General features: G+C 38.0%; 1 protein-coding gene across 1 annotated transcript in view; it reads right to left on the bottom strand.

Annotated features, from left to right (window-relative positions):
- NFATC1 (nuclear factor of activated T cells 1) overlaps positions 1 to 23189 on the bottom strand; it is a 221502-nt gene that overhangs the window by 40530 nt on the left and 157783 nt on the right. Inside the window, exon 9 of the mRNA XM_043979273.1 lies at positions 8860 to 9549. Coding sequence (XP_043835208.1) covers positions 8860 to 9549 — 690 coding nt within the window. The remainder of the gene's footprint in view (positions 1 to 8859; positions 9550 to 23189) is intronic.

Raw genomic sequence — 23189 nt, forward strand, 5'->3', positions numbered from 1 at the left:
ATCCATACTAGATAGAGAATTTCCTCTAAAACATACCTGACAAATGGTTATCTAGTCTTTGTTTGAAGACCGCCAATGGCCTTCAAGGAAATGCACTTCCTCCTGATGCAGACCGTTCCACTTTTTCATTTCTCTAATTATTAAGAATATTTTACTTACATTAAGATTAAATTTGGTCCCCTTGCAACTTCCATCCACTGCTCATAGTCCTCCCTGATATTATGTGTTTTCTCTTTCTCTGTCTCTGTCTCTGTCTCTGTCTCTCCTTTTCTGGGGTAAACATTTCTGGTTCCTTTAACTGATCTTCATATATCAAGATTTCAAGACTTTTAACCATCTTGGTTGATAACTCCTTCCCCTCCTTTCTGGATGCCTTCCGGGTCATTTATGTTCTTTCTAAAATGTAGTACCCAAATTTGAATTTATAATATATACCAGATATAACCTTAGACTTTTAGAGTATATCCCTCGAATGCAGATTAGATCAATTGGCCCTTTTTGACTGCCATATCACCCTGTTGACACCATCTTGAGCTTGTAGCCTACTAAAACTCTCAAATTTTTTTTCTCACAATAATCTAGGCATGCGTTCCATTAGTTTGTATTTGTGAAATTGATTTTCAGAACCCCAAATGTAAGATTTCATACTTATCCTTATGAAATTTGACCTTAACAAATATGCTCCAATATTTTAGCCTAACAAAATCTTTCTGAATCTTCACTTGGTTATCCAATATTTTAGCTATCCATCTTAGATTTGTAACCATCTGCAAATCTGATAAGCAATGCCATTACGTAAGTCATTATTAAAATTTAACAGGACTATCCAGAAATCACTGCAGCCCTCCATTGGAAACCCCTTTTGAAGTTGACAATAATTCCTATTTGACTACTATAGGTCTGACCATTCAACCACTACTAATGTTCCTCTATCTTGTCCACAAGAATAGACTGAGAGAATCTGTCAAATGCTTTGTTAAATTCCAAGTAAGCTCGATCTATAGTATTTTCTTGTTCTACAGGCTAGTCATCCTTTCAAAAAAGTTTCATTTGAAAAAATCAGCTTCACTTGAAGCTAATCTAGCTTGAACTGTGTTTGATGAAGTCATACTAACTTCCTGTGATCACTGCTTCCATTTCTAAATATTCACTTAGCTCTTTAATAATGCATTTTAGAAATTTGACAAGAATCAAAGCTAAGTTCACTAGCCTAGATAGTTGCAAACATTATTCTTTTGTCTTTTTATGAAAATCAGAACATTTATTTTTTCAGTTCTAAAGTAACTCCCTTTCTCCCCAACTACACTTTTAAAAACTGTTTTATTGGGGCAGCTAGGTAGTGCAGTGGAAAGAGTACCAGCCCTGGATTCAGAAGGACCTGAGTTCAAATTCGGCCTCAGACACTTGATACTTACTAGCTGTGTGACCCTTGGCAAGTCACTTAACCCCAATTGCCTTGCCAAAAGACAAACAAACAAAAACCCCTGTTTTATTTATATTTTTGAACAACAGTACTGTCACTTCCCCATGACTCCTGTCCTCTCCCAAATAGAGCCCTGTTTTGTAACAAATAAGTAGAATTAAACAAAACAAACCTACATATTGGCCATGTCTGAAAAATGTATGTCTCATACTCTATCTATTAGGTGAGAATGTTGCTTTGCCATCAAATCCTCCAAAGTCATAAACGGTCATTGGTCATCCAAATTCTAAAGTCTTTCAATGTTACCTTCCTTTAAATAATTGGGGTAATTTCTCCATAGTCTTTCAAAATTACTGATAGTGATTCAACAATCATATTTTCTAATTCTTGTTGATGATATAATTTAACTCTGTCAGGTAACTTGCACTCAGGAAAAGCTAGGTGCTTCCTATTTTCCTACATATCTTGGGTTTTGACTCACTATTAGTCATTTTTGCTCTGTCATTTCTCCTCTAAAGATCATTCTCCTTGGCTGAGAAGCAGAAGAAAAAAATAGAATTGAGAAACTCTGCCTTCTCTCTATCACATTGTTATTATTATACCACCACCCTGTGCAGTAGTCTCAGCCCGTCTCTGATAATTCTCTGAATTAACTACTGAAAACCACTTTTTTGTTTTCTTTAGCTCTCTTTGCAAGCCTCAGTTCATTCTGAGGTTTGGCACTCCTGACAATATTCTTATGGAGAATGTTATATTGTATTCATCATCTGTTAATTGGCCTTACTTTCATCTTCTGTACATTAAAAAAAAATCTAGCTGGTTATTGAATTTCCTATGTGTTCACAATAGTCTATCCCTTTTTTGCATCAAAATTATTTCTCCTTGCATCTTCAGAAGTTTATTCTTGATAGCTTTCCTTCCTGGGCTGACTTGCCATGTAGAATTGTAAGCCATATGGTATACCTGCCCTTTCTCTGAGATCTAGGATGCACAGGGGTGGTGGGGGGTGGGGTGGAGCAGAAGGGGCAGATACTTTAATGAGGACAATAAGCAAAAGACTGGGAAATTCCTAAAATATGAAGTCTCTGACTTGTAATCATAAGGGAGATAACTGTCCATAGGCATTCTCTTCATTTCCCCTCCTTTAGCTGCCCCTCTGCTCTTTCTTCCTTTGTCTTTATTTCCTTCTCCCATTCCCTCAGGCTGATGTCTTCTTCATGCTTCTGTAGAAGCTGTCCTGGCTCTATGAGTCTCTACCTCATCTCCTGGGGTTTGTGGGAATAGGAAAAGGCACAGAATCTAGGAGATCTCAGGGTTCTAGGCTTTCATTAGTTTTATTTCACTTTGTTACATTTTAAGGAAGCTTTTGGGAAACATAAGTTCTAAATTGCATATTATAATTTTACCTTAGGAATATAGCAATCTGTTCATATGGGGGAATGAACTGAGTTCTAATCCACTATCTAAAAACAAATCTGTAGCACTGCAAGCATTCTTAAGTTGTGGACTGCCTGTAAACCTGAACCCTGAATGAAGGGCTATGACAGTAAGTTCTTCCACTAGTTTGATGTCCCTGTATTGCAAATAGTAGATAAAGTAACAGGTTGCCCTTTTCAACACTCATTAGAAAAGGAAATGCTTTCCTAAAGTTCCTGTTGCATTTACTATATCTCAAGACGCTTTAGATGCCGTTAGACAAGTCTAATATACTAAATGCCGAAACAAATGGGGAAGCCATTAGCCACTTGGTAATAGCTTAGGGAGAGAAATGAGCATTATAATCTGCTTTTCCTGATGAGAGTCTAAAGGATGTTTTTACTAGGAATGGGCAATTTATACAGTACAATCACTTGAAAAGGATTGTGAAGTTCTTCACTTTTACCTGGATTGCCACTAAGGATGGTTGGGAATCCTTATTTAACTCTTTAGGGAAAGGATACTAATTCTTACTCTGCACTATTGTGGTATGGAGAATAAAGCAGCAAAGTTTATTTCATTTATTTGTTCATTTGTTTGTTTGTTTGTTTATTTATTTATTTATTTATATTAGGCTGAGGTTTGACTCCTGCCTCCTAACTAGCTGTGTGACCTGGACAAATATCTTATTCTCTCCGAGCCTCATTTTTCTCAACTGTAAAATAGGAATAATAACAGCATTTAACTCACAGGGTTGTTGTGAGGACAGACTGAGAACATATCCATAGAGTATTTTGCAATCATTAAAGTGTGAGATAAATCATCATTACTAATATTATTCTTCCCCCACCTACTTAAGTTGCTTGACTAGGAGCCTCTGGTCTAGCATATACCTTAGGACCATTATTTTGTCATCTAGAAATCTGGTGTGTCATGGAGCCAACCCATACTGATGCATTTCAACGTCCATGTCAGGAATATTATAGAGATCCTTTACTTAGAAAGGATTTTTTCACAGTCTATACAAACACAGTTCTATTTTCATACTCTGGAAGAGACCTTTTGTCCACACAGGAAGAAAAGAAATATTGCTTATTTTGCAAAGAAAATGTTTACATCAAACATTTACTTTTCATCTTGTTAAAAGTTTTGATTTTTGAGGCTTTAGCTAAACGCCACTGACACAGTGGTAAAATATCAAATATGGTGTGTACACATATATGTAGATATATTTTTATATAAAAGATATTTATATAACTCCTTTAACTGCTTTTTAGGGAGGTCTTTAGAATATATGACCCAATCTTGGACCTGATTCAGACCAAAAGGAATGAACAGCACCTTGATCTATCTTAGAGGCTAAAGCTGAAAAAAAAAGAAAAAAGAAAAGAAAACCTTGCATTTATAAGTAGGTCAAGAATTATTTAAAAGCTAATAGAAATAAGGAGCTATAATTCAAGTCTAAAAACAATTTAAAAGGGAAAGAATTATCTGTAAGACTGTGAACTAAACTTCATTGGCCTTATCCTTGATTTCCATTTCTTTATCCTCAAAACAAAAAATCCATATATTCACAAGGAGGAGTCCAGGAGAGAGAAGATGAGCAATGAAGAGAGTTTTAAGAAGCTTTGAGATCAAATCAGTATTCCCTGAACATAAACAGATAAAGTAACTTCCAAGAAGTACTGTGGTACAATGGAAAGACCATTGAATTTGGAGTCAAAGAACCTGGGTTTGAATCCAGATTTTGCTATTTATTAAACCTTAGTGAACTTGGGTAAGTCACTTTAACTCATTGGGCCTCAGTTTCCTTATTCATAAAATGAGAAGGTTGGATTAGGAGATCTCAAAACTTCCTTCCCACCAGTGATCAATGATCCTACAAATCCTAGTGCTCACATAAATCCTCTGACTGCTAAGGTCTATTTCCAATTATCCTAGACCTATAGATGAGATACCATATTATTCTGAATATAGGCTATACTTTCTCCCCTTTAAAATCAAAGAGTGATATATAATTGATGTCTTTTTTTTTCAGCATACAACCTTCAAGATCTAAACCAAGGTTCTTAACTTGGGGTCCATGAAGTTGTATTTAAAAAAATTTAAATCTATCTATCTATCTATCTATCTATCTATCTATCTATCTATCTATCTATCTATCTATCTGTTATCATCCTAAACCCTATTATTTCTTTGTAATCTTATGTATTTTATTTTATGCCACTGAAAAGCATTATTCTGAGAAGGGGTTCCATAGGCTTCACCAGAATGCCAGACGTCCAGGACATAAACTGCTAAACTTATGTCCCTATAAATGTTTTCCCTTTTAGAGAGCTCTTATTTTAGGGCTATAACCCATAGTTGAGCCAATATGGTAATTTAAACATTGGAACAATTGATGAAGTTTCACTGGTTTCCCTTTTTTAACTCCTTGGCACAAGCTGAATGCTATTTCTTGATCTTCAAGTCAGTGTTGCATATAAAATATACAAGGTCCTTTGCTGGAATTGGCACCAGAAGACATATTGAGGGATGAGGCAGAGGTGCAGAGGTCACTAAAATTCATGGGAGTTACTCCACCTAATTGTGCACCCCTTCCCACAACCCTGGGTTTTACACAAAAAGAGGGTGAAAATGTCTAGCTATGATCACAACCTCACAAGCATCTGAGCAGCCTTGAAAGGAGACAGAGAATTAGAATCATGGAATGCTAGAGCTAAAGGGCATCTTAGAAATCCATTGTTCCTAATGTCACAGATTGAGAGAGGCTATATAATTCACTCCCTTGATTTTACAGTTAAGATAACCGAGGTCCACAGAGATTATATGACATTTCTGAGATCACACCAGTAGTAAAATAGCAGAGTCAGGATCCAAACCTGTGTCCTGAATCCAAGTTCCATTGTTCAACATCCTCATTTTACAGATGAGGAAACTGAGGCTGACAAGTAAAGTGACCTGCCCATAACTTCTTAATAGCAGAATGGACACTAGTACCTAGGTGTTTCAATCACCTGGAAGTGCTACCTGGGTGGAGCAGGGCCCAAGAATGCCTAGCACAGCTCTTTCTACATAGCAGGAACTGTATAAATATTTTGGGAACAAATAAATGAATGAGTGCAAGAGAATAGTTGAATGGTGGCTTTCACTACACTTCCCTGAAGGCAGCTTTCCTATGCCATTTTAAAAAAATGCTCCAGGAAAGTCACATTTGCTTCACACTTGCTTGGTTGCAGAGACTGATGTCCTGCAAGGAAAAATCCAGAAATAACCAGAAAATGCCATGGAAGAAGACAGGCTATCTTTTCTGGAATTTGGACAGGAAATTTATGCCCGCATGCTTGGTAGCATAAATCTGGCTAGCATCAAGTTGCAAATCTAGCATTTCATAAAAATCATGCCCTATGGGAAAAGACAAGCAGATTAAGTTTAGGATGAAAGCCAGGGTCTCTTGCCTATGGCAAAGCTTGGTTTCAGTGAGATGCCACGTATAGTCATATTTACCACTGATCAGTTTAAGTACTAAGAGAATCATCTGCCACAGGGATGGGCAAGTTGGTCATAACTGACATAGTCACCTTTTGCCCCACTCACCTTTGTGGGGTCCAATGGGACAAATCAAATGAAAAATAAATCAACAATGGAATATTCACACACAAGGCAAAATATTTTTGCTGTACCAACTTACTTATTGTACCAACTATAGGTAGCAATATGCTCCCAGAAAAGTGTTAAGCACAATACTGGAACTAAGTGCATCCGATGGAAAAGAAGGAATATGGGCAGGAGGTAGGGTGTTAATCTTTCCTGTGACTTCTTCTTCATGGTATCATCACTTGTCTTTATATTTCTTGGGATGAGATTGTAATATGACTCTGATACTATAGACACTAAATAGAAATTCTTTAAAAACACAGCTAATTTACATGGTAAAAGAGGTCATCTGACTAATTCTTTTCAGAACAAATTCTGTGATCTGGGGCAAAATATTTTAATTTGATAATGCAACCATGAAGCTGACCTTATAGACTCAGGCAGGCAAAGACATCACAGGGTTCTATCTTTCACCTGAATGGGGTATTGGTAGTTTTGTCCATCTCTCTTTTATTAGCAGCATGCATTATCTACTGTGGCCCATTTACTCTACTGGCCAAAATCAAGCACCATGAGATCTCAGCTAGGTGGAAAAGTGAATAGAGTGCTGGATTTGGAGTGAATACCAGTTCAAATCCAGCCTTAGACACTTACTCACTTAAACTTCTGTCTGATTCAGTTTCCTCATCTCTAAAATGAGTATTAATAATAGCACCTGCCTCCCATGGTTGTCATGAGTTAGCTTTTCTCTATTTCAAGGCTTGATTGCATACCCCCAACCTCCAATCATGGCTCCTCCAAAATGGACAAAATGTGGATGAGATGAGAAAATGTTAATGGATCAGTGTAATTCTATCATGATTAATGGAAAACCAATTCAAGAAGGACCCTTTCTCCCTCTATAGATAAAAAAAAAGAAAAAAGAAAAGAAAAATAGTTACGTGGAAGGAAAGGGGATAATTTCTGAAACAGAAGAAAAAAATCATTACCCAGTAACTCTTTTCTGGAAGGGCAGTTAAGAGGTCCTTTTACTCTTTGGCTGAGGAAACAAATGCAAATGACTGAATCATGTATACTATCTTTCTCCTGTGAGGAATTTCTACCTTATCCCAGTGTGTGTTTGATTTGTCAATGTGGTTGATAGTGGGGTTTGCAGGAGGTGGGGAGGTAAGGGAGCAATGGAAGGGTGGAGAAAGGGGTTTACATTTTCCAGATGTGACTAGTTTTGGGTTTGTGAAACAATTTGCATCTAGATAAACTGGAATTATTCCTTTATGAATAACCCCCTGACTCCCACACAAGCAACCCGCAGTAGAATTGTGCAAGTCACATAAAAGCATTAATGAATTGGACTTTTAATGAGCAAAACACCTCAGGCTTTTTAGTCATGTGACTGATTAGTTCCTCAATTAGAGTTTTCCCAGAACCAAATAGGAGAATGCTGTTATTACAAGTCAATAATGCTTCTGTTTTCATTCAAAGTCGGTGTCACGTTGTTTCAAATAGGAAAAAAAAAATGTCTTTCTAAAAAGAATAGAATAAAACAAGACACAATGAATCAGTTGTCTGATGTAATTTCTCCCTGAAAGAGAATCAAATTCAGATGTTCTTGGGCACCAATTAGTTTGTCTACAGATGTTACAAAACTGGCTTTTTAAAATAACCTTTAATATGTGACATTCAATTAGATTTCTATTCTGAAGAATCTTACATGTTGAGTTGAGGGGATGGTTAAGAGTACTATGGGGATACTCAGTGGTGAGCACTAAATCAGAGCTCAGAAAGGCTGGATATTCATATTTCTTATTATGCCTTCATTCCATTCACATAATAAATCTTTGCTAGCCAAGTCCTGACAAGTTCACCACAGCATTTTAATGTTGTGGAGGGTTTTTTGGGTTTGCTTTATATAACTGCAAGAAAAAGTCACTAAATGAAAAGTATTTTTTAAATGCCAAGGGGCTAAAGAGCTGGGCCAAAAGCCATGCTTATGGATAGGTCTCAATCCTAATTGGAGCTTGCCTAGCTAAAGTTCAGCAGTTAATATTTTGTTTCAGCCAGGAGATTTGGCCATTCTAATTTTTAATGCATTACCACTGGGACGATGGTCCAGCACTTAGACAGGTGTGCAGGTCACTGGCAAAGGCACAAGCCAAGACTAAGTGGTTAAGCTTGCTGCAATGTAATTGTTGGTCATGCGGCTAGCTCCATGGTGACTCACAGCAAAGAATATCTTTTTGTTACTGCAAACGAAACTAAAAGAACTCGTTTTCATAGGAACACTATCAGAGCAACTTGGTGCATAGTTCCACAAGTCGGTTAATGGACACACTCCTTCTTCCAGAATTCTGGTATGGTTAAATAAAACTCACTGATACCGCAACATGGTGGAACGCAAGCCTCTACATCTGTGGAGGACTTACCATCGTCAAGGTACAACTGGTCCAATTCCTCAGGTTCTCGCTTGATCGTTACGGGAATAGGGGCCAAATTATGATTACTGTCCTCATGCAACTCTGGCAATGACAGTGGCTGATTGGTTGGAGATTCATTTCTTTGAACTTTCGGCAGTTGGTGCTGCTGTTGACCCATTATGGATGAATGAGTTGGACTGCAGGACTGCATATAGGTTGACTCTTGGGTAACGGATGGAACTGGAGAAGAGGGACTGTTGGGATAGAGTGTTTGTTGGTAACCAAGGGAACAGCTACTGCTCAGATGTTGACTCACCTGCGGCTGCAGCATGACGTGAGATGATTGATCAGGAGAGCTTGGATGTACAACTATAGACCTTGGCACTTCCTGGATGGTGGGGACACCTCCAGCGGGCTGTTGAAGTCCTAGGTGGCTGTGGCCTGGATTCGTGATGCACTTGTTATAAGCAGAAGAGGAAAGGTCATGAAGCTTGGGGCTTGAGTTGGGAGAGGATGACATCACAGCATTTCTCTGCTGACAGGAAGTGAAGCCAGCCACAAGGCAAGAACCAGGATCAGGAGGCATCATGATCTGCTGGCTGTAGTACGGCTTAGAGAGAGGGTTTAATCCTTGGTTCATTGGTCCACAGGTTTGAGCAGGCTCATAGTCATCGGTGGGTTCTGTTTTTATAATTGGAACTGTTAAAAGAGAAAAAAAGTTATATAAACATGAGTTGCATATTGGTATGACCAAGTTGGCTTGTGGCTAGGATACCCTTTGCAAAACAAACAACGTTTTGAATAAGTCTCTGTGTGTCTTTTGCCTCATTCTCCCACCCAATAAAAAAGAGAGAGAGAGAGAGAGAGAGAGAGAGAGAGAGAGAGAGAGAGAGAGAGAGAGAGAGAGAGAGAGAGAGAAAATGAGTCATCAGCACAAGAAAGTCACAGCTGGTTCTAATATTGAAAAGGACTATTTTCTTTGGAATCTCCTCCAGCACTAATGTGCTATAAAAATCTATTTGCAAATAGCTACACTGCAGTAGAAGCTCTGGACCCAAGGGCTCCATGGATTTGTAGTAATCAAAGCAAAAATTTTAACTTGGATGTACTACTGCATTTCTCCGGCTACTGATGGTCCATTTGATAAATGTCTGCACATTTGGTAAACTTGAGTATAAGATGGCTTTTAGAGGTCAGTAAAAATACAATTGCAAATATATTTGTCATTATAACCAGCTATGCAAAAGCATTTAATCAATATAATTTTTTCAAAGGAAGAAATAAAAACTTGAAAACTTTTTTAAAATCTTTCTCCTCTGCTCCTCCCCACCCTTTCACCTTCCAATTAGTTTTTCAAAGGTGTACTCCATTGGAACAAACAGAGTCTGGACTATCAACTGGCCAGTGTATAGTTGACCTTGGGGGTTCTCCACCTGCTCATTTTCTTGCCCAAGACTGACAACATAAAAGCACTGTATGAGAAGAGATCATTTCTGAAGCCCATGTCAATGATTTTGGGGTGTATTTAAGAGTCTGGGATAGGATGGCCATACCGTGCTTATGAGACTAGATTCAACTAAAGCTCATATTCTTTAACCATATACTTAACTGCTGAATCATTATCACATTTAGATTCTGTGTCAAACTTAAACCCCCAGATTGCACCAAATATTTATGAATAAGGAACCTATGAGTAATATAACCTCCTTGGCTTAGTGGTTTTTTTGTTTGTTTGTTTGTTTGAGAGGCAATGGGGGTTAAGTGACTTGCCCAGGGTCACACAGCTAGTAAGTGTTAAGTGTCTGAGGCTGGCTTTGAACTCGGGTCCTCCTGAATCCAGGGCTAGTGCTTTATCCACTGCGCCACCTAACTGCCCCCGGCTTAGTGTTTTGAGGTAGGAATGAGAAGTGCCTAACAGAAGAAAAGTAGAATCAGTTTGCACATATCTATGAGTATTAGAAACTTTGCCTTCTGAAGAAGGACTTGCAATATAGATGAATACTATCTCCCTTTTGCAAAGTACCCTTGTCATCTTTCATTTTCCTAATTATAATTTTAAAAATACCATATATACAGAAGAAGGAAGCAAGGGAAAGTACTAAAGGATGAATGCAAGAGTATGTAGCATGCTCCTATAATAACAGTATAAAGTGTGCTAAAGTTAGAATGAGCTGAGGCTGGCAAGGTAAGCAAAGGACAGTAAAAAGGGAAAGGCAGGATTTAAAGCCATATTGGGGAAGGTGAGTGATTGAAGAAAGTTTATGAGTGCTATTCTGGTTGGATGATGCAATGATGTAAAGAAGACAGAGCTGCTCAACCCATATTTTGCTTTTGTGGGTTTCCTTTTCTGCCAAGGAGATATCTTCAGATCAGAAAAGATGGAGTAAAATTGGAAAATAGGGAGCTGAAAACCAAATCAAGGGAGACATTAATAAAGTAAATATGTCTAAAGTGTTTAAGCATGGTGCCTGGCACCCTTGATAAGTTCAAGTCATCAAATCCATAAATGCTTCATCCTAGAGTAATGAATTGAAAGGCCTGGTAAGTATTTTAGTTTTGACTCTGTATCCTCAGTGCCTAGCACAGGACTTTATACATAATAGTGCTTACCAGATGTTTATTGAATTGAGATGAATGTAATTACTCATTCACTGACAAAAGTATCTAGAAGATTATGGAGACAGAGAGAGGATGCTACAAGGTTGGGGAAAAAATAAATGTTTGCCTGGGAGTTTTTTTTTAAGGGGAAGAATGGAATCTACAAAGTAGAGGCCAGTGAACTAAACTTGATTCTTGGGGAAATTATATTAAGTATTATCAAAGAGATAGCATCCAAACATCTAGAAAAGGAAGTAGTTAGTTTTGAAAGGGTTGCTAGATTTGTAGATCAGGAGAATATTATAGACATAACTTAATTAGATTACAGAAAAACATTTGATGAAGTCTGAAGCTATTTTTGTGGATGAGATGTAGAGCTGAGGGTTGGTCAAGAGCATAGACTTATGCTTCAATGTCAGCTTGGAAGGACACCTCTGGGGGGAGGACATCTGGTGGGATTGCTCCTGGGATCTGAACTTGACCCTATACTGTCTAAAACTTTTACCAGTGACTTGTATAAAGGTATAGATCATCTTCTGATAAAAGAGTGTAGACAATATAAAATGAATGAGGTGTGATAGCTGACATCTATAGTAGAGTCAGAATGCAGAAAGATGTCATCAGGCTAGAATATCGGGTTGATGCTGAGGATGAACTCTAATAGGGATAAATGTAAAATGTTGTGCTCAGGTTCAAAAAGACAACTTCATGAGTAGAAAACAGGTAAGGCATTGTTGCAGATTTTTGTCTGGAAAATATTGGGTTTTTTTAGTACCCCAGAAGCACAAGATAATATGGTAGCCAAAACAAAACAAAAATCTAAAGGAATCTTAGGCAGTACTAAAAGATGAATATTGTTCAAGATTAGGGAAGTTAATAGACCAGATGTATTTTGCCCTTGTCAGACCATGCCTGGGATACAGTGCTCAAGATAATGAGAAGCTGCAGAATGTCTAAAGGAGCGCAACTAAGATAGTAAGGACACTCAATTTCATCCCATATGAGAATCAGTGGAAGGAGTTGAGAATTTTCAGTTTAAAAAAAAGACTAGTTAATGGTGGGGAAAAGACACAAAATAGCTGTCAAACACATTTGAACATGCTATCATGTGGGAAGAGGAAGGAGACTCAATTTGCTTTGTCCTAGTCGGGCTGAACCAGAAGCAATGGGTAAAAGTTGTAGAGAGGCAGACTCGGGCTTCATGTAAAGAAAAATTACCCGAAAGTAGCAAAGACTGCCTCTAGAAGTTGATATCTTACAACAAAGGCTGGAGTGACACCTCAATTAAGTTGTAGAAGGGACCCTTATTTAGCTGCAGGTTGGATTATATGGACTCTGAGGACCTTTCCAATACAGGTTCCGTAATTCTGATTCTTTTGTCTGTTTCCTTTTTCATTCCACACACATCCCCATTCCTCACCCCCTGCCACCACCACCTTTTATGCATCTTTCACTAGAGCTGGGTATAATCTTCTTCAAACTACTTAAAGCACACACACACACACACACACACACACACACACACACACACTTCCATGTGTAACAGATGATAAAGTGCTGCTTGAGATAAATGGATCATGTATAATGAATTGTCATCAAATTCATTCTGATTGTCTTTTCACTTGCTCACATACATACTGTGTACTGGTGAATTCTTGTAACCTCCCTCATCCATAGTAAAGGACATTCTAGTTCAAGAATAGATTTATGAACAGATTTTTATACTCTTTTCCTTTTTTGTTTTGTTTTGTTTTTTGGTGAGGCAATTGGGGCTAAGTGACTTGCTCTGGGTCACACAGCTAGTAAGTGTTAAGTGTCTGAGGCTGGATTTGAACTCAGGTCCTCCTGACTCCAGGGCTGGTGCTCTATCCACTGTGCCACCTAGCTGCCCCCTACTCTTTTAATTATATACAAAGATGTCTTTATGCACAATCACAGGTACAAACACATACACACACAGAGGTAGTAAGCACAACAAAAGCCACATATCTAGTTAAGAAAAAGGCACAAATGTGTTAATAAATTGCTTTAACAGAACTCTTGAGAGGGTAGATATTCTCGTATGTTTCATATTATAGACAAGTACATTAACACAAAGTTGCTAACCAGATGTAAACAAGCATTGTATCCTTGAACAGTGACTTTTCCTGATGCATCTCAATGGCAGAAATACCCAGGCTAAACAATTCTAAGGCTTTCTTCTTTGGCAATTACATTAAGTGTTATCTGTCAATGGCCTGTACTTCTTCACTAGAAAGGACTGACTTCCACAAAGATAACCTGGTAGATTTCCATCCATTGAGACTTACAACTGAAATTTCTCCCTATTCTGAATTTTCACAGTCTTAATTTTTTTTCTCTCTCTTTCTCCCTTCCTCCCTTCCTCCCTCACTCTGTCTCTCTCTCCTCATATATATATATATATATATATATATATATATCTCCATCCACATATATGAGCATATATTATACATAGTATATATACATACATACTCTTTGTACTTATATATACTATAAATAGACTCCCATATGTATTATATATGCATGTATGTGTATACATTTCTTAAAACTTTTCCTTCAGCACATTCAAATAGAGAGGTGAAATGAATTTTGGAATTGTTGAATTTCTGAGGGCTGCCATACTTAGCAAGAAGAAAAACAGTAACAAGGCAGTTGAAAAATGTGTTACAAACACACACACATACAAATGCATTCACACACAGAAAAGAATATGTTGGTCTGTAGTCCCCAAATATGACCCTTTAGCACTTAGTATTGTTTTTTATAGAAACAAGGGGACACTTGACTGAAGTGGGAGCAAGTTTAGCACCACTTTTCATCCCAGAGGGCATTTGCTGGTTTGTAAACATGTCTCCTTTTACTAATTGTTAAAGGATTTCTTCAGTAAAGTGAGATGGAATATTAGGGATGGGTCAACATTAAGGAAGGGATCAAGTGAACTGCCTAAGGATTTATTAGACCACCATCTTTGGTAACATATAGTTGGCCATGTATGTAGCTGCTAAGAAGAAAAACAAAATGAGGTGATTTTGTTTCTGTTGTGCTTCTGCCTAGCACCTATATCCCTTCTGTTATACCGAGTTGTCAAAATTAAGCTGTTCAGGTAGGACAGAACTCAATCTTATTTCTGCTTCCATCTTGTCTCCTCCTATCCACCAAGCTCTCTTCACCTCTGTCCCTCCCCTGCCCCATACATTAATGTTTTATTTGCTAAGGAACACAATCCTTTAAAAAAATTTAAGAGATTATTTAGGAACATTATAGAAATGCCATGGAAGAAAACTAGCAAAAACAAAGAAGAATGCTATCCTTGGTCTGTATGTTTTCACAGAGTAGCTTTTATTCAACTGATTAAAAGAAAACCTAGATATGACACAGACTACTGGTTATATTTGACCATATTCTATTTCTTGTCTTTGACGTGCTCTCCAGACTTTCTTTTACCACAACTTTATAGGATTAAAAGGGAAGGATAGAGAAGTTTGAAACACTAGGCAGCTAGTATGCTGCTGTCAGATTTTGAAAGGAATTGTGATTTTTAAATCCCTTTGGTGAAAATTACAGAGATTTGGGTTTAGAATTTCTATCACTTGGACGGCTCAATATCACGATCTTGGTAACCCTGGTGACCCAGGCCAGCAATACTCGAAAAGATGGGTCTTGCCAATGTTCTGAGGCCCATAATGACCATGAAACTCCACCACCACCCTCACCTTTTTCCCTTTCCCACATTAGCTTTCAGTCATCTGATGTGTAAATGAGTCAATAGCATCTTACCATCCGGTCCAAAGATTAAACCAGTGGCTGTTTCTAAAAATGCCTCAATCAGAAGTAAGCCAGCAGGAAGGCAACCCTACTGGACTCTAACACCTTTTACCTGTTGGTGATGACACACCCTCCTGACAGAGGCATTTCTAAACTTTGGAAGCCCTGGAATCTGATAAAAGGTCTTGGCTCCCAAATCTACGTCTCTGGCAACATAGCCTGACATGCTGCTAACACAGCCCTTCCCTCAATAGATCAATTTTCTCTGTCACTCTCTTTCCAGGCCCATATGTTTCCTATATACAGATCGGTTGGACTGTCTGCCTCATGTGCCTGACCCAGAGAACCAGTGTATATATGCAGAGAGGGCTGCAGGGTATGGGATGCCAAGAATGAGATTAATGTCCTCACATTTAATAGAAACCAGTATTGTAATCCAACTTATTTTATATTAGAAAGTCAAATATTTGAAGTCAGCTGTCGGCTCAAACACCTTTTTTAAGGGGCTGCCAACTGAAAGAGACAGCTTCTAGCCATAACCTGGCCTGCTATGATTAACAACATGAAGCTGCTCCAGCTGCTTGGACTCCACTCACACTTTCGGCAAGCAGAGGACTATTTTTTATCCCAAAGAGGAGTGTCAAACTCAAGTAAGCAGTCTCATCTAAAATGGCTCTACTGAGAAGATACCATTTTATGAACTGCCTCCCCTAACTAGACTCAAGTTAATCTGCCTTCAAGCATATTATAAATCCAAGAAATGGCAGGCCCTGGAATTAGGCCAGAAAACCAAGTTCAGCCCCACACCTGAGAGGCAGGGTTTGCTCAATGGAGCTTGTTACTGCTAACAATGGCAGAAGTCCTCACAGAGAGAGAACAGTGGTGAAATAATGGCCCCAGACATGTCTAATAGTGACCTTTGTGTGTGCTGTAAACTTTCCAGTTTAAGAATTAAAACACTCTAGTGTCCAATATGGCAAAGGTTAAGTTCTAAATGAGTTTGGTAACTTGCAGAGCTCATGATCTTTCATTTTTTATTCTTTTAATATGGCTGGAAGATTAAATTAAATGTTTATAGGGTAGCTAACACGCTAATACCCAGTCGGGATAAGCAGAGCTCTCCATTGCACCAGGTTTTCAGCCAGATCCTAGAAATCTGGCCAGACATCAGGACCTACCCTTACTCTTATAGGAAGTATTCCCTGGGCACCTTTAAAAAAACAGTGCCCTGTGTGCTCCACATGGACATTAAAGGTGCAGTCCAAAATATACCCCTAAAGTAAATGCCAACGTGCTTAATTTATCTACCACAGAGGGATAGTGGAGGGAGTACATGCTGCTTGGATTAGAAGAAGTGATTGCAGCAAGTCTAAGGAATCCAAAATCATAGACCTTATTGACCAAGCCTTCCAGTAGAGAATGGAGATGACATCTCCGTCTGCTAAAAATGTGCACCATTAGAATGTCTGTTGTTTATGACCTGTTTAAAACCAAGCGGTGGCAGCAGCATTAACTCCTGTGTAAATCAGGGCTACCTCAGATTCTTATTGGGACAGACTTAGCAAAGATGATGTCATGCCACTCACTTGCCTTTACACAATGGCCCTCTGTGTAGACCTGAATGTGGGTGAAAGATTGGGTCGAAGAAATGTCTGAGTTCAAAATGAAAGGATTTTCTTAACATGTTAAAAGGTAAACATGTCTAACTTTAGAGAACTGTCATAAATTACATGCCTCTTACTGTATGTGGAGAAACCTTTGAAAAGAAGAAAGAGGGAGCATGTAGAGTTGGGGTTATTGCATTCATTTTGGACAATTCTCAGAAGAGTTCGCTCACTGATTTTTATACTCTGCCATTCCAGTTGTTTACTATTTCAAGATTCCTAACCTGAACCCTTAGCTGAGCTAAAATAATACAAAATAACTATGCTCTAATGTGGAGACCATTTGGCATCTGAACAAACTCATTTACTGATTTCAGTCAATGTTTACCAAATATGTAGATTTTATCTTGGCCTGTAAAAATATTCTTCCTTCCTCCTCCAACTATGTAGGCTATAATCCTGAAACCAACACTATTAGACCATTTTGGTCTTCTCTCTTTAAAAAAAAAACACAACTCTAATATATGTATTTAGAAGATGACCAGTTTGCTTGCTGTTTTGGGGCTCTAGTTGTATGAGGTCACAAACTGGGAAAGTTTATTGGATGAGAAAAGTAACAAAAGCAAAAATTTTCAACTTTAATAGGATGTGTTTAAAAGGACTACAACTTCCTGTCTGGGGTCCATTCTAAGGCAGTCTTGTAAATAAAAATGAGATTGACAGCCACAGAAATTGGTTAGCAGCACACCCTTCTTTATGAATGTACACTGATACATAGAATGGATATTATTTTATTTTTGCTTTGGATTCATGATGCTACTTTAACTACATCATATTCCTCTCACCAGCCCAGGACTTCACTTTCTGGCCAAGGGAATAATAGATCTTACTACCTCTGTTATCCTAAAAAGTAGAAGTTTTTAATCATGTGTGTGTGTGTGTGTGTGTGTGTGTGTGTGTGTGTGTGTGTGTGTGTGTGTGTTTGTATTTGGCAGTCCTGTGAAGTCTATGGACCCATTCTCAGAATAATTTTTTTAAAATTATAATTGAAGGAAAAGATAAAGTTAATTTAGAGGTTAGGAAAAATAAAGATTTAATTTTCCTCTCATCTAAACCTGTAGATACCTTGGAGGTCCATGAAACCCAGGTTAAGAGTCCCTGATCTAAAGTCTTAGTTTCGTATACATCTTTAGATTTCTCATTTAATTTACAAGTACATAGTTCCTCCAAATTGGGAATGAAAAGGTATCAGATGGCTATAATGGGAGGAAATGGATGAATGAATAACCTAGTGATATGATTCAGAATTATAGAATAATAGAAATGGAAGAACCCTTAGAGATTATTTAAGTTAGCCCTCTCCCCCAAACCCCTACTTTTAAAGATGAGGAAACTTAGGTATAGAAAGAAAAATAACTCATTCAAGATCACACAGCTAGTTGGAGGCAAGTTGTCTATCATGAAAAATGACAAGATGATTGAATGTGTAAAATATGTTCCTTCCCCACCCCATCCCCTAAAGAATATGTTGCAAAAGCCCAAATAAGTCTTCATATACCCAGACTATTATATCCAAGACTTTCAATATTTATCTGTATAGGCTACCATAGAGCAAACTTGAAAATACTTTCAAATCCTACAGCTTTGTATTCCCTAAACTGTCTCTGGGGATACATCTTGGTCAAGGCTAAACTGAGGCAGAATGGCTTTCCTAGGACCTGGGCTGGGCAGCACATGCATTAAAAACTTAATAAGTCAATATGTAAGTAGGGGTACTTGTTATACCCATCCACTCTACTTGCAAGCAAATGACCAAGGATGAGAAGCTTTCCAGCCCCTTTCTTTCTTTTTTGTTTTTGTTTTTGGTTGGGCAATGAGGGTTAAGTGACTTGCCCAAGGTCACACAGTTAGTAAGTGTTAAGTGTCTGAGGCTGGATTTGAACTCAGGTCCTCCTGACTCCAGGGCCAATGCTCTATCCACTGCGCCACCTAGCTGCCCCTCCAGCCCCTTTCTAACCCCTTAAGAAATATAGTTTCATCAACATACATTGATAAAATGGAAAACATGAAAACTACCATTTTAAAATTAAAAGCATATTTTAACAACAAGCTTTCCCCCTTTATTCCCATTAGGGCCATGAAAGCTTAAATGCACTAATACTGTACTACTGTGAATGTGTCTAAGTTGCCTTTTTGGTATGTATTTCAAAGCATACTAACATCCTGTCTGTAAGCCAGAGTCATCTAAGACAATGCCTTCTGTTTTACATTAGTAAAGGAATAAAAGTGATCTGCTTCTTCATATGGTCATCTGGCATTTAATCCTATCATTGCCTGGCAAAAATGTAGGAAGGTACCAGTATAGGAATTTGAGTCCTCAAACTGAAAGAATTTTTCAATTCAGTTCTGACACTTAGCATGATGCACTGTCCCGTTACCTCCTGTTACAGTATATCGTGTTAGGATAGGACTTGAAATAAAGTAACACAAAATGACAGAGTGTAACTCAGTGTGATATTAGGCAATGGCACACAGAAAAATACTACATTACCCAAGTGGCAAGTTCACAATCTACATTTATTATGGAAAGCAAAAGTGCGACAGATGAATGCTAATTGTCACAGTTTCCTGTAATTTTACAAAGCAGGTTTTTCATGGACAAGACAGCACTGTTGGTTAGTGCAGTGTTGGTATTCATCACAACTGGTTTCATTTACATTAAATACAATGTTAGTGAGGACAGAACAATCTGAATAATAATGTACAAGCTTGACAACAAAAGATATCATCTATAGTAATTTTTTAAACTGTCACAAAGATCCAATCTTCTTTTTGTTAAATGAAATAAGAAATAGCGCATGTCCAAAGTTATTTTTAAAATACAGCACTTCACACTACCCTTCAAAGGGTGATTTCAGCATTCCTGCCTCTAAAGATGGAAGGGTGGTCATATAGCTGAGGTGATCTCCATTCCTTGGAGAGGAGTTAAGATGTTTTTCTTGTCCGGCAGTGGCAGTAATATCAACCCTAGAAAACACATGAACTCTTTTCTCCATCTGGCCTAGTATAGACAATGATGTGCATAGATATACACAAATAAAAAGAGAAATGAATATCATAGGATCAGAGGCAAAAGATTCAAGATACATGAATACATGAAAACCTTTCATTTTAGGTCAACTCCAGGTCTCACTCTCTAACATGCATGAGTCTTTCTCAGTTCAGTAGAAATTATACTATTCCTTGGCATCCCTGTACAGACACATAAGTTCACTATCCGACTACTTTCTGAGGGTTTCTTTCAGTGTTACAGTAAAAGATTCTTTCCCAGGGCCAGATGCCATAGAAGTCTCATCTGTGTGAATATTTCTACACTGAAAAGATGGCTAAATCTTGAGTGAGATTTTCAAGGGGCTATAAGCAAAAGAAACTGGGATTTTAGTGACTGGCAAGTTTTAGTCTCACAAAATAAGGAAAGAGCTGATGAAGTGTAAAAATAAATTTATCCTATCCAAATCAAGTGATTAGGGAACTCAGAGAAAACAAGGCACCTGGGTAAATGCCTGCCACATATTAGGCATTCAAATTAATATTGTTGACTGACAGGGAGGAGGGTGGCTACTTCAGCCATTCCATTCCTAAAGTCAATGTTATTACAATCCATCCAGTTAATAGTAGAAGAAGTTAGGCTTAAGGGACTCTAGTTATAAAATAGTGGGTTTTTTCCTTGCTCGAACAAGGTTTTCATAAGAACTATGTCTACTGATTGAATGCCTAGAGAAAATGTTTATTCCCTCTTTCTTCCATAATATCTAAGATAAATCCAAGGATGAATAGTTGATTTCTGTGTGCTGCCTTCCATCATCCTAGGATCTCAAAGTGTATAAACAAACAAGAATTTCTTTCTATGTTATAGATGAAGAAATTAGGGGTTATTCTGAGGTGAAACAAAAAGCTGAACAATGACTCAGTATCAGAGCTCGTAACATAAGATAGAAACAGAACCCAGAACTCCTGACTCTCTCATCTCCATCCTTTAACCACTAGCTCACTCTTCTGGGCTAAAAGATGCTACCCCCAAAAAAGAGGAACAGTTTAGCTGTCCATGAGGCAGTGGAAGACAATGTGATATAATTTACTAAGACAAATTACAATTTGATAACCTTACTTGAAACTCTCCTCAAACAAATATTGGAGTTCAAATGTTTCCAAAGCAAATAGACTTGGTAAGGGATTGATTTCTGGGTGTTCAGTGGCCTGTGTGTTGAATTCCCATGACCAGTTCTCTAGGCCAAGAAAAGAGTGGAGAAGCTAGGTTTTTTTTTCTTTTTAGAGCAGGGAAGCTAGTTTTTCACCCCTAGTAATCACCTGCAAGAAATGAATAATTCATTATCTTTCCCTCCATCTTCACATCTGTGCTCTCTATGAACCCTGATACATGGATATAGGCTTAGCATCTGGATATACAGAAACACTGAGTGTGCATTTTACCTATAATCTGAAACAATACCATTATCTGAATGAAGAGTCGTTTCCAAGTAATTCAGTTACTGGATGCCTTCCTTTCAACAGTTGGGAAACTATTAGGCTGCTATTAAATTCAGTAAAGTGAAAACAGGTCATGGATTCATTGTAGATCCTTTAAACCCGGGGGAAATAATACAAGGGCATCTTCTATGCATACATGAGCTAATACATTCATGTTATGCTTTATATTTAAATGGCCATGTTGAAGTATAAGAATCCACTGAGTTCTACATTTTTATTCAAGCCATTTTATTAAGAGGTGATCATTTTATAAATGAAGATTAGAAAGCTACAACAGCCCTAAATATAAAAGTTGCAACAACAAAAAATGGCCAGAGCTCTCTCTGTGTGCTTTTAAACCCATCTTCCTAATCTGAGACACTGTGTCATTAAGTATATCTCTTCTGGCTACATGAGTGACCTTTAAATGGACCTCAAAGATTCCAGTGACACAGGCTAATAGGTTCAAGCTGATCTGTGTTAGTGTTAGTGGTTAAGGGTGAGGGAGTGGAGAGGGGTGCTGTGTTTAGGGCCCAGTTGATCATTCCTAGCTAAGAGTCAGGTAAATGAATTAAAGGATTTCAGAGCCAAACTTCACTTGTCACAACCCGCTGCTGGCAAGATGACTTTCAATGATTGTCTTCTTAGAACCACCTGAGCTTTTTTTTTTTTTTACTTCTGTTCTCCCCCTCTGCAGTTTAACACAGTGGCCCCTCATTTTTCAAGATGAGTCACTTTATGTGATGCATTTTACAGTACAGCGGATGAGATTTTTGTCCTAAGTGCAAGACCCTAATTCAGAGAAGGCATTGGCTTCTTTTGTCTGTATAGCACTGAATCCTGAGACAGATATTATGATGAACCATAAAGATAAATTCCAGGGGTCAGGCAATTTTTATATCATATGGAGAAAAGAGATGGCTCACCAGATCAACTGGCATATTCTAGGTGCTTGATAAATGCTTTTTGACTGATTATTAAGTTGAACCATCTGATGAAGAAGGCTCTCACTCTGAGTTTTATATCTCTTCTTCAAGTCACATCTTTATGCAGTCTCAATGTAGCTAAACCTATATACTCGTGCCAGATACTTTTCTTGAACTTGGAGAGATTGGTTTTTGCTTTTTTTCCTCCTGTCTGAGAGAGAGGGTGGTATAGTGGAGAGCAAGATGATCTCAGTCAGGAAAACCCGTGTTTAAATCCAGTCTTGATATATACTAGCTGTGTGACTCTGGGCAAGTTATTTAAGCTCTCAGCACTCCAGGCAACTGTCTAAGATCACCAGTTGTAGAAAACATTCTGTTCTACACTGCTTTCACACTCAAATTCCTCTATACTGATGAAATCATTTATAGGTCTGGTCCCGCAAAAAAAAAAAAAAAAAAAAAAAACCTATGTGTATATTTCCTAATCTAGTTTTGTGTGATTCATTCCTGATACTTCCATAGGCCTACATGTGGAAGTCCAAGGTCAAGTCTATTATCAGTTAACTAGCCAATTAATCTTCTCTCTAAGGGTTACAACCCACTATCCTACAGGTGTGGGTGACTCAATGTTTCACTGGGGAGGTCTTCTGAGTAGAAAATTAAGTGGAGATTTTACAATTATCCAATTAAGTTGATTGCTGAGATGGTCAAGGCATACAATGCAGGCCAAAAGATACACTGATCAGATTTCTCCAAATAATTGCCAAACCTCCACTTTACACTGAGTATGATTCAAAGGGCCTTCCCTGGAGGGTGTGCTTTCTTTCCAAGCAGCTGTGAAGAGTAAGATTTAGTTAGATTCTGGTCAGAGGGCAGCAAAAGCCACAGTGGGTGCAGT

The sequence above is a fragment of the Dromiciops gliroides genome, chromosome 1 (genome assembly GCF_019393635.1).
Source record: "Dromiciops gliroides isolate mDroGli1 chromosome 1, mDroGli1.pri, whole genome shotgun sequence".
NCBI classification, from domain to species: domain Eukaryota; kingdom Metazoa; phylum Chordata; class Mammalia; order Microbiotheria; family Microbiotheriidae; genus Dromiciops; species Dromiciops gliroides.